General features: G+C 34.0%; 1 protein-coding gene and 1 long non-coding RNA gene across 4 annotated transcripts; one reads left to right on the forward strand and one right to left on the reverse strand.

The window, feature by feature from the left end:
• Positions 1-936: 936 nt before the first annotated feature.
• On the reverse strand, positions 937-5,508 carry LOC114881807 (chitobiosyldiphosphodolichol beta-mannosyltransferase). 3 transcript variants are annotated; one of them, XR_003790333.2, is made up of 7 exons: positions 5,029-5,508; positions 4,527-4,869; positions 4,216-4,463; positions 3,984-4,157; positions 3,792-3,906; positions 2,049-2,342; positions 937-1,820 (listed from the first exon to the last, which is right to left on the reverse strand). XR_003790333.2 is itself a non-coding variant. In XM_029198688.2 (6 exons), the coding sequence occupies exons 1-6, from the start codon at positions 5,303-5,305 to the stop codon at positions 2,132-2,134; spliced, it is 1,368 nt and encodes a 455-aa protein (XP_029054521.1). In that variant the 5' UTR covers positions 5,306-5,508; the 3' UTR covers positions 1,872-2,131. The 3 variants fall into 3 exon arrangements, 1 of the variants encoding a protein (XP_029054521.1); XR_003790334.2 differs by having other exon boundaries at positions 938-1,820; positions 2,073-2,342; XM_029198688.2 differs by lacking the exon at positions 937-1,820 and having other exon boundaries at positions 1,872-2,342.
• Positions 5,509-5,563: 55 nt separating this feature from the next.
• Positions 5,564-6,194, forward strand: LOC123988256. Its single transcript, XR_006829807.1, has 3 exons — positions 5,564-5,765; positions 5,867-6,087; positions 6,155-6,194. It is a non-coding gene; the product is annotated as an uncharacterized LOC123988256 (long non-coding RNA).
• Positions 6,195-13,344: the final 7,150 nt, after the last annotated feature.

Consider the following 13,344-nt stretch of genomic DNA (forward strand, 5'->3'; position numbering starts at 1 on the left):
TTGGTCCATACGCCTCGAAGTAATCGGCAAACGTACGCCGATCCTATATCAAATAGTACGTTTTATGCAATAAAAATCGTCAGGAATGAAAAAATGCAAAATGTTTTTCTAACGGGACCAATCGGAAGACATACTCTACCAGATGTAAAAGGTTTCGATCCGATTGGTCCATTCGTCTCGGCGTAATCGGTGAACATACATAAAAAAATACAGATACATCAAATTGAGTATCCTCCTCCTTTTCGAAGTCGGATCAAAATTAAATAAAAACCGAATTCAACGATTTTTAATTTGGACTTGCGTGTGTCGACTGTATGATCACAGTCGGGAATTTAGTACAACCTAACCTAACCTAACCTAACCTAATCTAATCTACCTAATCGGTGAATTAAGTTGTGTTAGAAGTTAGGCTAAAGTTATATTTTGGTTGCTGTTAGGCAACCAGACACACGAGCTGAGATTCAAAATCATTGAAATTAGTAAAATTTGATTTTTAAATCCACCCGTTATATATATATTTCTTGTCAGTCACCGTGCTGCTGCCTGCAGAAACATTAAAAAAAAGCGGCGATCCCATACTAACACGTACCTTATCACGGACGCACACGGATAGACAGAATCCAATGCGATAGTTTCGACAGTTTTTCGAAAATATCTCAACAAAAAAAAAACTTGGGCCGAGCAGCGGTTATACAGGGTGTCCCAGAACTGAGGTAGAACGGAAGGGGGATGATTGCTGAGGTCATTCTAAACAACTTTTTCCTTTCCTAAAATGTTGTTTAAGGCTTCGTTTTCGAGTTATTAACGAAAAACACTGACCAATCAGAGCGCGCCTTTAGCGCGGGCCGAACCACGAGAGTGTTGAGTATGCTCTGCATTCCAGCTGTGGTCGTGATCAAGTGCATCGGCATCACGCCGGTATAATAAGACAAAAGTTGTATCGAATAATGAATAAAAAAAGGAAAAGAATAATAGTATCGAATTATTGATTGCTCATGAACAACGAATAAAGTAATGAATCGTTGTTCATGTAGAATGAATAAATCGAATTGATCCAACACTTTTATTTGTTGTACGATAGGAATTTAGAAAAATACTTGGTAGTCATTTTTGAAAAAAAAATGAGAAAAACGAATTAACGTTTTGGATATAAAAATAAATTTGCAAATAATAAAAACAGGATTGAATGTAAATGAAAGTTACCAATTCGTCTGTAAATAATCCAGCTGCAATGAAAATGGTTTTTCACTGGATCATTGTGCCGATCCTGAACATTCGAGGAGAGCACACGATATGATCAACAGCTGATCTCCAGACTAGATCATTGAACTCACTCAATCACACGGTCACTATCACTTTTCACAGAATTTCACTACGTAGTAGTGAAAATAAACATTTTTATTCACTGTCACGTTGCTATTGTACTGGGCACAAATTCATTGTTCATTCTACATGAACAACAATTCATTACTTTAGTCGTTATTCATGAGCAATCAATAATTCGATACTATTATTCTTTTCTTTTTTTTATTCATTATTCGATACAACTTTTGCCCTATTATACCGACGTGGTGCCGATGCACTTGATCAAGACCACGGCTTGAACGTAGAGCATACCCAACACTCTCGTGGTTTGGCCCGCGCTAAAGGCGCGCTCTGATTAGCCAGTGTTTTTCGTTAATAACTCGAAACGAAGCCTTAAACAACATTTTGGCAAAGGAAAAAGTTGTTTACCGTGACCTTAGCAATCATTCCTCTTCGGCTCTATCCGAGTTCTGGGACACCATGTATGTATAGGAAAAAGTTCAAAATGTTGATTTCTACAACATATTTAATAAAAATCATCGAAATTGGAGGTGCCGTCCGTAATCTAAATAATAACCACGTTTTTTATTTTAAGTCTTTCTATGATGTATTCACAGATTTAGTTCTTTTAGAGCGACTATTCGACTAACATGATACATGAAAAATGTCACACAATAACATAATTTGGTGTCAAAAGACATAATAAACAAAAAACTGACTCATTGACAAAACTTGTTGCTTACTGGAATGTGTAAAACTCAGTTCACCTAAGCGGTTATTGTTGCTCATCCACGACTTCCATACATACACAATGCGCCCCACATTATCATTTAAAATAAGGTAACACAATAGAAATCCAATTATCATGCCATCGATCTTCTTTAAATTTATGCAGTTCTTTCCGGAATTTTTTATCTAATTTCTGTTGAGCATCATTATGAGGGAAATTTTCAAACCATGTTTTTAATTGTTGTGTTAATTCTTTATAACTTGAAAAAATCATTCCATTCTGTTCATGATTAACAAGTTCTGATAAGCTGAAAAACAAAAATTGTATACATATAAATAAAAGGTGAACTTGTCGAAATGGCGTTTTTAACATGCCGTAACATTTAACAGTTTAAGCAACTTTTGTTCTCTAATGCTGGGGCCATATCTGCGTTAATGTCCAACGACCATAAACGCGTCATGTGAGAAAAAATTACGCACTAGATTTTACAAGTCGTAGAAAAATAGACATTATCATAACATTCAACTTTTACATCAATAGCTTTTTCCTATCTCTTACCAAATTCAAGATATAACCCGTCCCAATTGCGTGACGCACCCTGTATTTTCAGAAAGCTATAGTAATTTTGTTTTTTGAAACTAATAAAAAATACAGGGAGTATTAGTCAATATTCTAAGTGATTGCAAATAATTTAAATAAATAAATATTTCACATACAACTTATGTAAATAATTACAGAATTATTGCAGAGGAGGTACAATCTTCTCTTGTTACATATACCTCCACTTTGAGCGAGGTTTGTATCAGTCAAAATTTACCGAAAAGGGACAATCTCAACATTCAGAACGAGAGGATAGCACGAACGCAGTGCGTCTCACTCAGCGTTCAAATGTATTCGTCAGAATACTTGCGGCGATTTTGCCTTTATTGCTTGCCCTCGCAGGTACAGTTCGATTTTGGCTACGATTCCAAATCGGCAGCATTCTTAGTTAGACGCCACCTTATAACTACTAGTGGAACTAAAATTGTCACATAATTTGCTCTGTATTATCCACAAAATGGCGGAATTCGTCTGTGGGAATGCAGTCACGAAATTACGTTTTGCGTCCTTTTATGAAAAGATTTTGAGCTGAATAAGGGTTCATTCGAAAGAGGAAGGTTCAATGCAGCGCGCTCTGGTCACCGTATAAGTCACAAAACTCTTTTAGTAACCTAAAAATACTTGGATTCTGCGAGTGTATTTTATCATATTTTTGCTCTACTTTGAACCCTTATATTACTAAATATCAACATAATCTCGTTGAATCATAACCAGAGCGCGCTGCACTGAACTTTCCTCTTTCGAATCAGCCCTCGACCAGCCTCAGATCTTCTCATATAAGGACGAAAAACGTCATTTCCCAAATCCCTTTTTAAGCCCAGTTTTGCGGGTAATATCACCTTACTGCACTACCCGTGTCTACCCTCTTAAAATGTATAATTTTACAATATTCAGAAATCGTCGAAATCACTGAGGAAATGCTTTTACTACAAATTCGCCTGATATTTTTTTGCGAATATTTCTAAAACTCAGCGAGTCCAACATTATAGATTAGAGGAAAAAAGTTACTAGAAATGTCGAATTTTACAACATATTAAAAAAAACATCGAAATCGGATGGGAAGCGCTTCTTCTATAGTTCACAAAAATTTGAATGAAATTGGTGAGTTAAACATCATATTTCGATATCATACTTGAAGTGGTTTTACTTCGCTTACCATTCAAAATTATACGAACACACTGGAAGTTCACATCCGAACATATCAACAACTTTCATTGGTAAGTCCAAACCACTAGACGATGTGTGAAGACAAATACCTAAATCTGCACTAGCTGTACATAAAAGTTTTCTTTCTTATATACGAAAATACATAAGAAATCAATACAAGCAACGTATCATAGTTTAATACCCAGCATTTTAGGATAATCTTCATTTTCCAACCATGGCGTTATAACTGTAACGTGTTTCCAATTTTTCAATTCTATTATACTTTTATAAAATTCTTTTAATGGACCTTTACCAGTTATTGCACAAAGTAAATCAGGTAGATTACAAATACCTTGTACAATCATATTTTCATATTCTGTAAAATAAAAATATTTAAATTATAATAACAAATATGTTATTATATAACAAATTACCTTCCAACGCATTTAATAATATTGAAAAATCTTCATCTTCAGTCCAACTTGTGCTTGACACGATAAAACCAGATCTTTTAGAAGATAACTGTATTTCATTTTTTGTACATTCTGTAAATATAGTTGTATTTTCCTTTTGACCTTTAAATACATTATATTTTTTGCTTAGTTTCATTAAAAACATATGTTTTTCTTTTAACGATATGGGATGAAATTCATTTGTTGGGCGATCATATAATACTTCCGCTCTAAAAAAAGTAAATACTGATTAACATAAGTAAAATCAAAAAATTAAATTTAGATATATGTACTTGATTTTCCAATTTAGTTGTAAATCTTTTCTCATTGCCTGAGAAACACAGAAATTGTCATGTGCTTTCGAACCAAAATACATTTCAATAGTTTTTGCAAACTTTACAAGCAAATGATCATTTCTTAAATTAAGTCCCATAAGAGTAAATGCATAATTATGCCAATCAATAGTGAAATGTGAATCCACAATGATACAGTACAACCAACAAATTGGGATTGTTGGTATTGCAGGTGGATTTTGCACCAGCATATGAGTTGGTATATGTTTGTAAAATAAAATCCATAACAGATTAAAACTTTGCCATAATGTTTTTATAACATAGCACAAAAAGAGTGACAACTCTGAAATATTAAAAATTATTTCTTTGAATCTGTTTTCAAATAACTAGCACTACAATGATTTTCTTACAGAGTGCAATTATTAAATGAAACATATTTAACAAAAAAATTTATTTTAAATAAATGTAGATTTACAAATTTACAACAAAACTAAAGACATACTGTTTTCTAGGCTGGGAGGTGATGAAAGATAGTAAATGCGTATTTGAGGATTTTCTCTAATTTCTTTTAATGGTAGTGCACCAGGATAACCTATAAAATCTACCGTAAAACCTTCTTTTACAAATGATGTTACATGATATTGCATTCTAGGACTTCTACCTAAGTCTCCAAGAACAAGAACGCAAACATTTTTACGTTTTCTTAATATTTTTATACATAATTTTCTAATTATGTACAAGATTAACAAAAGTGCACAAACTAAATAAATTCTCAACATGGTAAAGTACGTTTATAGTTGTAACAGGCCCTCCAAGCTCCACTCTTGTGATTTTGATGCAAATTTTAGGTTTACGCCTCACTACCAGGAGGCGCTGATGTCACTTCTCTACATGCATAGCTTGTATCACTGATTTTAACACACAACTAAAGATATCGTGACGTCATGTTCCCGCGAAATTTGTCGCCGCGTTTTTCAATTGCTTCAAAATTTAAAGAGACAAAAGAAATATGGCGCACATGGTTGCACATAGTGTGATGGTGGCAGCGTAGGTGATTGAATTTCCAGGTTCGTGAATTCCGTTATTATAATTATTACTATTATTATTACTATTGCTATTATTATTATGACTATTATGATTATTGAAAAAGATATTTTTTAAAGTTTTTTCTAGGTGTTTAGGTTTGTCAATAACTTCTGCTGATGAGATGCAGTAACAGGAGGAGAAGATAGAAATTAAGTAAGTACAGAATTTTTTAAAATTGTTACTGAAAACATAACTGTTTACATTGCTATTTTAGTAATATATTTAATTTTAATTATTAAAATGTATCTTTAAAGAAAGAGGAAGAAACTATGCATCATCAGAGGGTGTATTAACGAAAACAGCAGGATGTTCTCCTTCCCCTTAGAGAGAAAGGATAAGAAGAGGATGGCACAGTGGGTGGAAGTATGTGACAACCCAAAGAAATTCTGAGTGATCTGTAGTAGCTACTTTAAAGAAAAATACTTCATGAGGAAAAGATTAACAACATCAGCAGTTCCAACACTGAACTTACTTGGTAATAACTTTTATGTATACTTTTTATAGCATATGTAAATAATTGTTAATGAAAATATTTATTACAGTGTCAGAGACTACCTCTATTAAAATAGAGCAACAAGACACCTGCATGCAAATGAAAAGAAGAAAAAGAGGAAAATTGTAAGTGTTCAGTTTACATATACAATATATGTATAAAACCATTAACATGGTATTAATACACTAAGCATATATAATAATACTTTTTACATGAAGTGTATGTATAATATTATATAATTTTGTTGTTATAGTTAAACCTGACTGCACCAGAGGAGTGGAGAACGTGATTTTCGATTGCATGTTATTGTATATTATTATTGATATATATATATTTATTATATTTTAGGAAAAATTTAATATATTTCCATTACTATACATATATTGTTGTAATATTTTCCTTTCCTTTATTTTTATTTTTCAAAGTTTTGAATAAGTAAGACCATGCACACGTATGTAGGGACCATGTGCTTGTGTGTGTACCTCACCGATATCATTTATATGTGTTTGTAGCGACACCAGCGATCCTGGTAGTGAGCGGGGATGCCAGAACCGTGGGACGTGGGACAAATTTTTACCCTCTCCACGACGTCCAAGTGACTCCCCTACCGCCGTTGTTTCAACTAACACAAGCGCGTTGTCCCACGTGTCCGTGTGAGCTCTGCGGGTTTGGTAGAGTTCGGCTGCTCTCGTCATTTCTACGTTATCGGCTCGATGTTGAAACCGCTAAAACACGTGGCAGCAGCATCGACGAATCGACAAAATAATATAATTTCGTCCATGGCAATATGGCTGAATTAAGAAACCAGGAGAATCAGTTCGAATCCCGATTTTACGGTTTCAGTTCTGATTCTTAATGCATTAACGGTTTTTTAATACATAAAAATACATTTTTAATACATTAACATTGTGACGTACATTAACTTGGGAAGCAGTTAAAAAAAGGAGTTGAACTGCATGTTTCTTTGATATTTTTTTTAATATTTCAGTTTTATATATACACATATGTATGGACGTACATGTAATAAAAGAACGTGATATAGAAGTTATTTGTACAATTAGATATTACCGTTATTCTAACTATTGCAATACGTAAATGCGAAGAAATACGAGGAAAATTGGTTAGGTTAAATTGTAAGGATATAAAGAAATTTCAATTTTTTACGGTTGGTTAGTTTTATTTTTTATTCGTTACAACTATTATCATTTTATTCTGTGAATAGTCATTAAAATGGAAGACAGAAAAGTATAGTTTGATTTTTTAGTTAATTTGTACTACATACTTCATCAGGTTTCCGGCAACTGTTGCAGCTGGTAATTATTCGGCATTTTCGCTTCCTTGTTTTGTAATGACGAATGACAGATTTTTTTTCAATGAAACTTTTACTAGTGCATTTGTGAGATTTTTCGATTAAAACAAGATCAAACATGGTATAATTTGAATTATAATTTTTATTTACTTATTTATATCTAAATAAGAAAAAAGAATGCAAATTACATGGTGTTTGGTCTTATTTTAATCAGAAGATCCTTACAATTACATTGGTAAAAGTTTCATTTAGCAATAATGCAAAATAAAAAAGTTATTGTTGAATTAATATTGTCTCACTCAAATGTTTTTTCTCGGGCCCTTTAATTCTCGGACCTCTTTCTCTTTCGCTATATGTCCTTTTCTACGTTCGCCAGCATTCAAGAACTCGCTCGAGCCAGCGTCAGATACTTTCAGGAGAATCGGGAAAATCCAGCAGAATAACACATTCTATACTGAAAGAATATACTAACTTATCTGTCTAAAAAAATGTTAATAAATCTGGCAACAGATTTATTTTTGGACTGCTTTTCTTAAGTAATCAGAATTTCACCATTCTTCTGTACAGATCGTGTGTAGCAGTTTGTAGCAAATTCAACATATTTTCGATATTATGTAGAATACACAACCGATCGAAAAATATTAAAAATCCAGGATATTTTGTGCCGTTTTTTATATGTTAAAGGCGATTGAAATGAAATAAATGACCAACAATGAATAGTATAATAAAGGTGATCGCTGTTCATCTATTTCCTTTCTACGATGTACAGGATTGCCTCGAAATAAGCAAGTGGCTCGGGACCGAACAGTTGCTTATTTCGAAGCAGAAACCACTTGCTTATTTCAAGGCAATCCTGTATTTCTTCCACAAGTGACGGTTTCCTAATGCCGGCAGTACACGCTCGCCGAGGCGACCCGAGACCAGGCGAGCACGAGAATGTACTTGATGGTCTCGCCTCGCCTCGTGCCCTCTCGCCTCGTGCTCGGAGCGCTCGGCCTAGACGCGAGCTTTCAGGACGAGTCAAAGGAAGCGAAGCCGACACTAGGTGTACACGGGTAGCCCTCGCGAGAGTGTACACGGTGCTCTCGGATCTCGGATCTCGGGACTCTCGTCTCGGGAGATCTCGCGTTCGAATCGCCTCGGCGAGCGTGTACTGCCGGCATAACAATTTACAGTACAGTAAAATCTGGATATTCATATGCAAGAGAGATTGGGAACCAAGCGAGGTGTCTAATCTCGGGTTACACGCGACGCCAGCCAAGCGTGAACGTAGAAAGGGACAGGCAGTGGAGGAGAGAGAGAGAGGTCCAATGAACAAACGAAAGAGCCGAAACATATCGGTGTGACTAATACTAATTCAGTTATAAAACATTTTTATTTTTGACTTTTCTTAAATAAAATTTTTACTAGCGCATTGGCCAGATTTTTCTGATTAAAATGATACCAAACACGATATAGTTTGAATTGTAATTACTAGCTAAAATTGATGTTAAAAGTAGACGAAAAACCAGAGAGATCGAATCAAAACATTGCCTATATCCAAGCGAGGTGTCGAAGTTTGACCGAACGTCTTGCATATACTCGGGTTTTACTGTACTGTAAATTGTTAGGAAACCGTCTCTTGTTGGAAATAGATGAACAGCGATCACCTTTATTACACTATTCACTGTTAGTCATTTATTTCATTTCAATCGCCTTTAGCGTATAAAAAACGACACAAAATATCCTGGATTTTTAATATTTTTCGATCGGTTGTGTATTCTACATAATATCGGAAATATGTTGAGTTTGCTACAAACTACTACACACGATCCGTACAGGAGAATGGTAAAATTCTGATTACTTCAGAAAAGCAGTCCGAAAATAAATCTGTTGCCAGATTTATTAACATTTTTTTAGACAGATAAGTTAGTATATTCTTTCAGTATAGAATGTGTTATGTTGCTGGATTTTCCCGATTCTTCTGAAAGTGTCTGACGCTGGCAGAACGACACAGCTCGAGCGAGTTCTTGAATGCTGGCGAACGTAGAAAAGGACAAATAGCGAAAGAGAAAGAGGTCCGAGAATTAAAGAGCCCGAAAAAAAATATTTGAGTGAGACAATATAACTTTTTTATTTTTCATTTTTGCTAAATGAAACTTTTACCAATGTAATTGTAAGGTTCTTCTGATTAAAATAAGACCAAACACGATATAATTTGCATTATATTTACTTATTTATTTAAAACCTAATGCAAATATATAAAGTAACTATAATTCAAATTATGTCGTGTTTGATCTTGTTTTAATCGAAAAATTTCATCAATACGCTAGTGGAAATTTCATTCAAAAGAAAAATCAGTCATTATAAAACAACGAAGCGAAAGTGCAGCATAAGTACACAAAAAAATATAAGGTTTATAGCAAGCTTAACGTTTTCTATTGTATTATGGTAATCACTATATTATTTGTTGTATTATAGGTAAGTAAAATATGCAATATCGTATAAGTGTGGACCAGGTGCAATAGTTGCAAGAAACCTGATATGTATATAACAAATTAAATGAGGAATCAAATTGTATCTAATTCATCTTTCATTGTAATGACCATTCAGAGAATAAAATTATAATAATTGTAAGAAATAAGAAATAAAACTAACAAACCGTTAAAGAATGAAATTTCTTTATACCCTTACAATTTAACCTAACCAATTTTCTTCGTATGTTTTCGGATTTACGTATTGTAATAGTTAGAATAACAGTAATATCTAATTGAAGAAATTACTTAAATATTAATAAAAAAAATATCAAAGAAAGATGCAGTTCAACTCCTTTTTTTAACTGCTTCCCAAGTTAATGTATTTCATAGTATTAATGTATTAAAAAAACGTTAATACATTAAGAATCAGAACTGAAACCGTAAAATCGGGATTCGAACTGATTCTCCTGGTTTCTTAATTCAGCCATATTGCCATGGACGAAATTATATTATTTTGTCGATTCGTCGATGCTGCTGCCACGTGTTTTAGCGGTTTCAACATCGAGCCGATAACGTAGAAATGACGAGAGCAGCCGAACTCTGCCAAACCCGCAGAGCTCACACGGACACGTGGGACAACGCGCTTGTGTTAGTTGAAACAACGGCGGTAGGGGAGTCACTTGGACGTCGTGGAGAGGGTAAAAATTTGTCCCACGTCCCACGGTTCTGGCATCACTGGTAGTGAGGCGTAACACTAATTTTAGTTACAGCATTAAATACGGGAGTTTGGAGGGCCTGGTGCAGACTAAGATCCTCTCTTACAAGGGGAACAACCCAAATGTTACACTCACTTATTAATGAAACTTTGCCAGCTTGTGGAGCTGGTCGAGCTGAATATGCCTATATGTACCCCGTTGTGGAGGTAGACGGCTAATTGTTTAAAAGATATTAACAATTACAGTTAGTTACTCCTTACATTCTGAAGTATAATAAACTCACACATACAACTCGCAATCTAGAGATCCACGGTTCAAATCCCTGGTTCCCAACATTTTTTTATATTTTTTTTAATGATAATTTGTCTCTTTTTGAATAACGATTACAAAAAAACAAAAAAAAAAAAAACACGGGAACCCAGGATCTTTGGATTACGAGTCATGTGTTTAACCACGGAGTAGATCCGTGACTTGGAATTTGAAGGTCCTCGGTTCAAATTCTTGGTTCCCAAAAAAATTTTTTTTTTATGATAATTTTTATGTAATAGTTATTCAAAAAGAGACAAATTATCATAAAAAAAAAATCTTGGGAATCAAGGATTTGAACCTCTAGATTGCGAATTGTATGTGTGAGTTTGTCATACTTCAGAATGTAAAGAGTAACTAACTGTAATTGTTAATATCTTTTAAACAATTAGCCGTCTGCCCCCAAAAGGGGGTATAGGCGTGTTTAGCTCGACGAGCTCTACAAGCTGGCAAAGTTTTATTAGTTACTAAGTGTAACACTTGGGTAGTTCTCCTTGTTAGTGTCATCCCTGTGGCTTTAATATACGTAACCCAGCCGACTGTATTAGCTTTCTTTTACCGGCCTTTCGGATTCCCACCTATTTTTCAATTGTTCATACATGTATTTATAATCTCAAGCCCTCTAAAAGATATAAACAGCGGATAAGTACAATAATACAAATAAATTTCATTTATTCATATTAACTTCGTAGATCTTGATTTTTGTAAATAGCACATTTATTTAATAGAATGTACAGTCTTTCCAATATATGTATTTGAAGTAAGTATTAATAATATTATAATAGTATCATATGTACACTTTTACAATTACATAAAATAATTTTTAACAAAAAAAAAAATCCGACTTCAAAATGCACTAAAAAGTATAAAATAATTTCCATTTCATTTATATCTGTATTCCACAGCTATTAATACAATCTACTTAATCATTAAATAGGATACTAAATATATTTCAAAGTTTTCGGAGGCGGCGCAAAATTAAAAACTTTTCCTCTACTGGGAAGATCCTAGTTCAGGTGTCGGCAACCAGTGACAAATGACCCATTTGATAATTTCAAGTAAACAATATTCAGTGGGAATCAATATACCCATTACGAATTAACTATACTGCAGTTCACGAGTGACCGCACTTAAGTCGCGCAGCTAGTGACCTACTGAGGTCTAGGGAAATTTTTAATAGTGCGTGTGATTCCCCTTTACAGCTTGCTTCTAACTTTGCGTTCACATCATTTTTTTCCGGAAAATAATAGAATTTTCATTGCATCGTGAAACTTTACAATATCATCACCGCTTTTCAATTATCGTACGTCATATATTTCTGCCCACCATTTATATGATCGCAAGGTATAATAAGAAGCAAGCTGGAGAGGGGAATAACACACGTCATTAAAAATCTCTCTAGACCTAGTGAGCGGCACGAGTTAAGTATGGTCTCTTGTAAACTGCAGTATAGTGCATGTCCATCAGGAGTGCTGACAATTTCTCATACAATCGTTACAATTACAAATGTTTTCAACCGGACCTATAATTTTGCTCTTACGATTTATTAATTACCAAGTTTGCCATACCACAATCAAATCGTTATTGGCAGCACCGTTTGTTCGGGTATTTTTAATTTTGCGCCGCCTCCGAAAACTTTGAAATATATTTAGTATCCTATTTAATGATTAAGTAGATTGTATTAATAGCTGTGGAATACAGATATAAATGAAATGGAAATTATTTTATACTTTTTAGTGCATTTTGAAGTCGGATTTTTTTTTTTGTTAAAAATTATTTTATTTCACACTTTTTAGTGGAACGAGCAGTATTCGAAGTTTACTTGCAGGGACAAGTTTGAAAAATCGCGATCGGTATATTCCTTGGAGGGTAACCCTAAAGAATAGGCTTTTTATTATAATAACAATAGTTATTAACAATAAGAAGTTAAATAAATTTTGGGAAATGGAATCATCGTGGAATGATCTACGAAATGTGAAATCTTTCATCGCAATCGGTGCATTCCTTGAACCAGAACGTATTTTGCAATAATGAAAACCGTTCGAAATATAAAAATGCGAAATGTTTTTATAATGGGAACAATCGGAAGACATATCCTACAAGACGCAAAAGATTTCATTCCGATTGGTCCATCCGTCTCGGAGTAATCAGCGAACGCACATTTACAAAAAAAGGTCGTTAGAAATAAAAAAATGCAAAATATTTTTTTTACGGGACCAATGGGGAATTGTACTGTACAAGATGCAAAAAGTTTCATTCCAATTGATCCATCCATATCAGAATAATCGGTGAACATACACCGCACGTACATGAAATAGTACGTTTTTTGCAATAAAAACCGTTCGGAATGAAAAAATATAGAATGTTTTTTTAACGGGACCAATCGGGGGACATACTTTAGAAGACGCAAAAGGTTTCGTTCCAATTGGTCCATCCGTCTCGGAATAATCGG

This window comes from Osmia bicornis, chromosome 10 (genome assembly GCF_907164935.1).
Source record: "Osmia bicornis bicornis chromosome 10, iOsmBic2.1, whole genome shotgun sequence".
Classification (NCBI taxonomy): Eukaryota; Metazoa; Arthropoda; class Insecta; order Hymenoptera; family Megachilidae; genus Osmia; species Osmia bicornis.

Excerpts from the sequence above, each read along its gene's own strand:
- LOC114881807 (XM_029198688.2), bottom strand. The coding sequence starts at position 5,305 with ATGTTGAGAATTTATTTAGTTTGTGCACTTTTGTTAATCTTGTACATA. Across the intron at positions 4,464-4,526 it reads CAACTAAATTGGAAAATCAA|AGCGGAAGTATTATATGATC; the intron begins GTACATATATCT and ends TACTTTTTTTAG. Across the intron at positions 3,907-3,983 it reads AGATTATCCTAAAATGCTGG|CTAGTGCAGATTTAGGTATT; the intron begins GTATTAAACTAT and ends TTTTATGTACAG.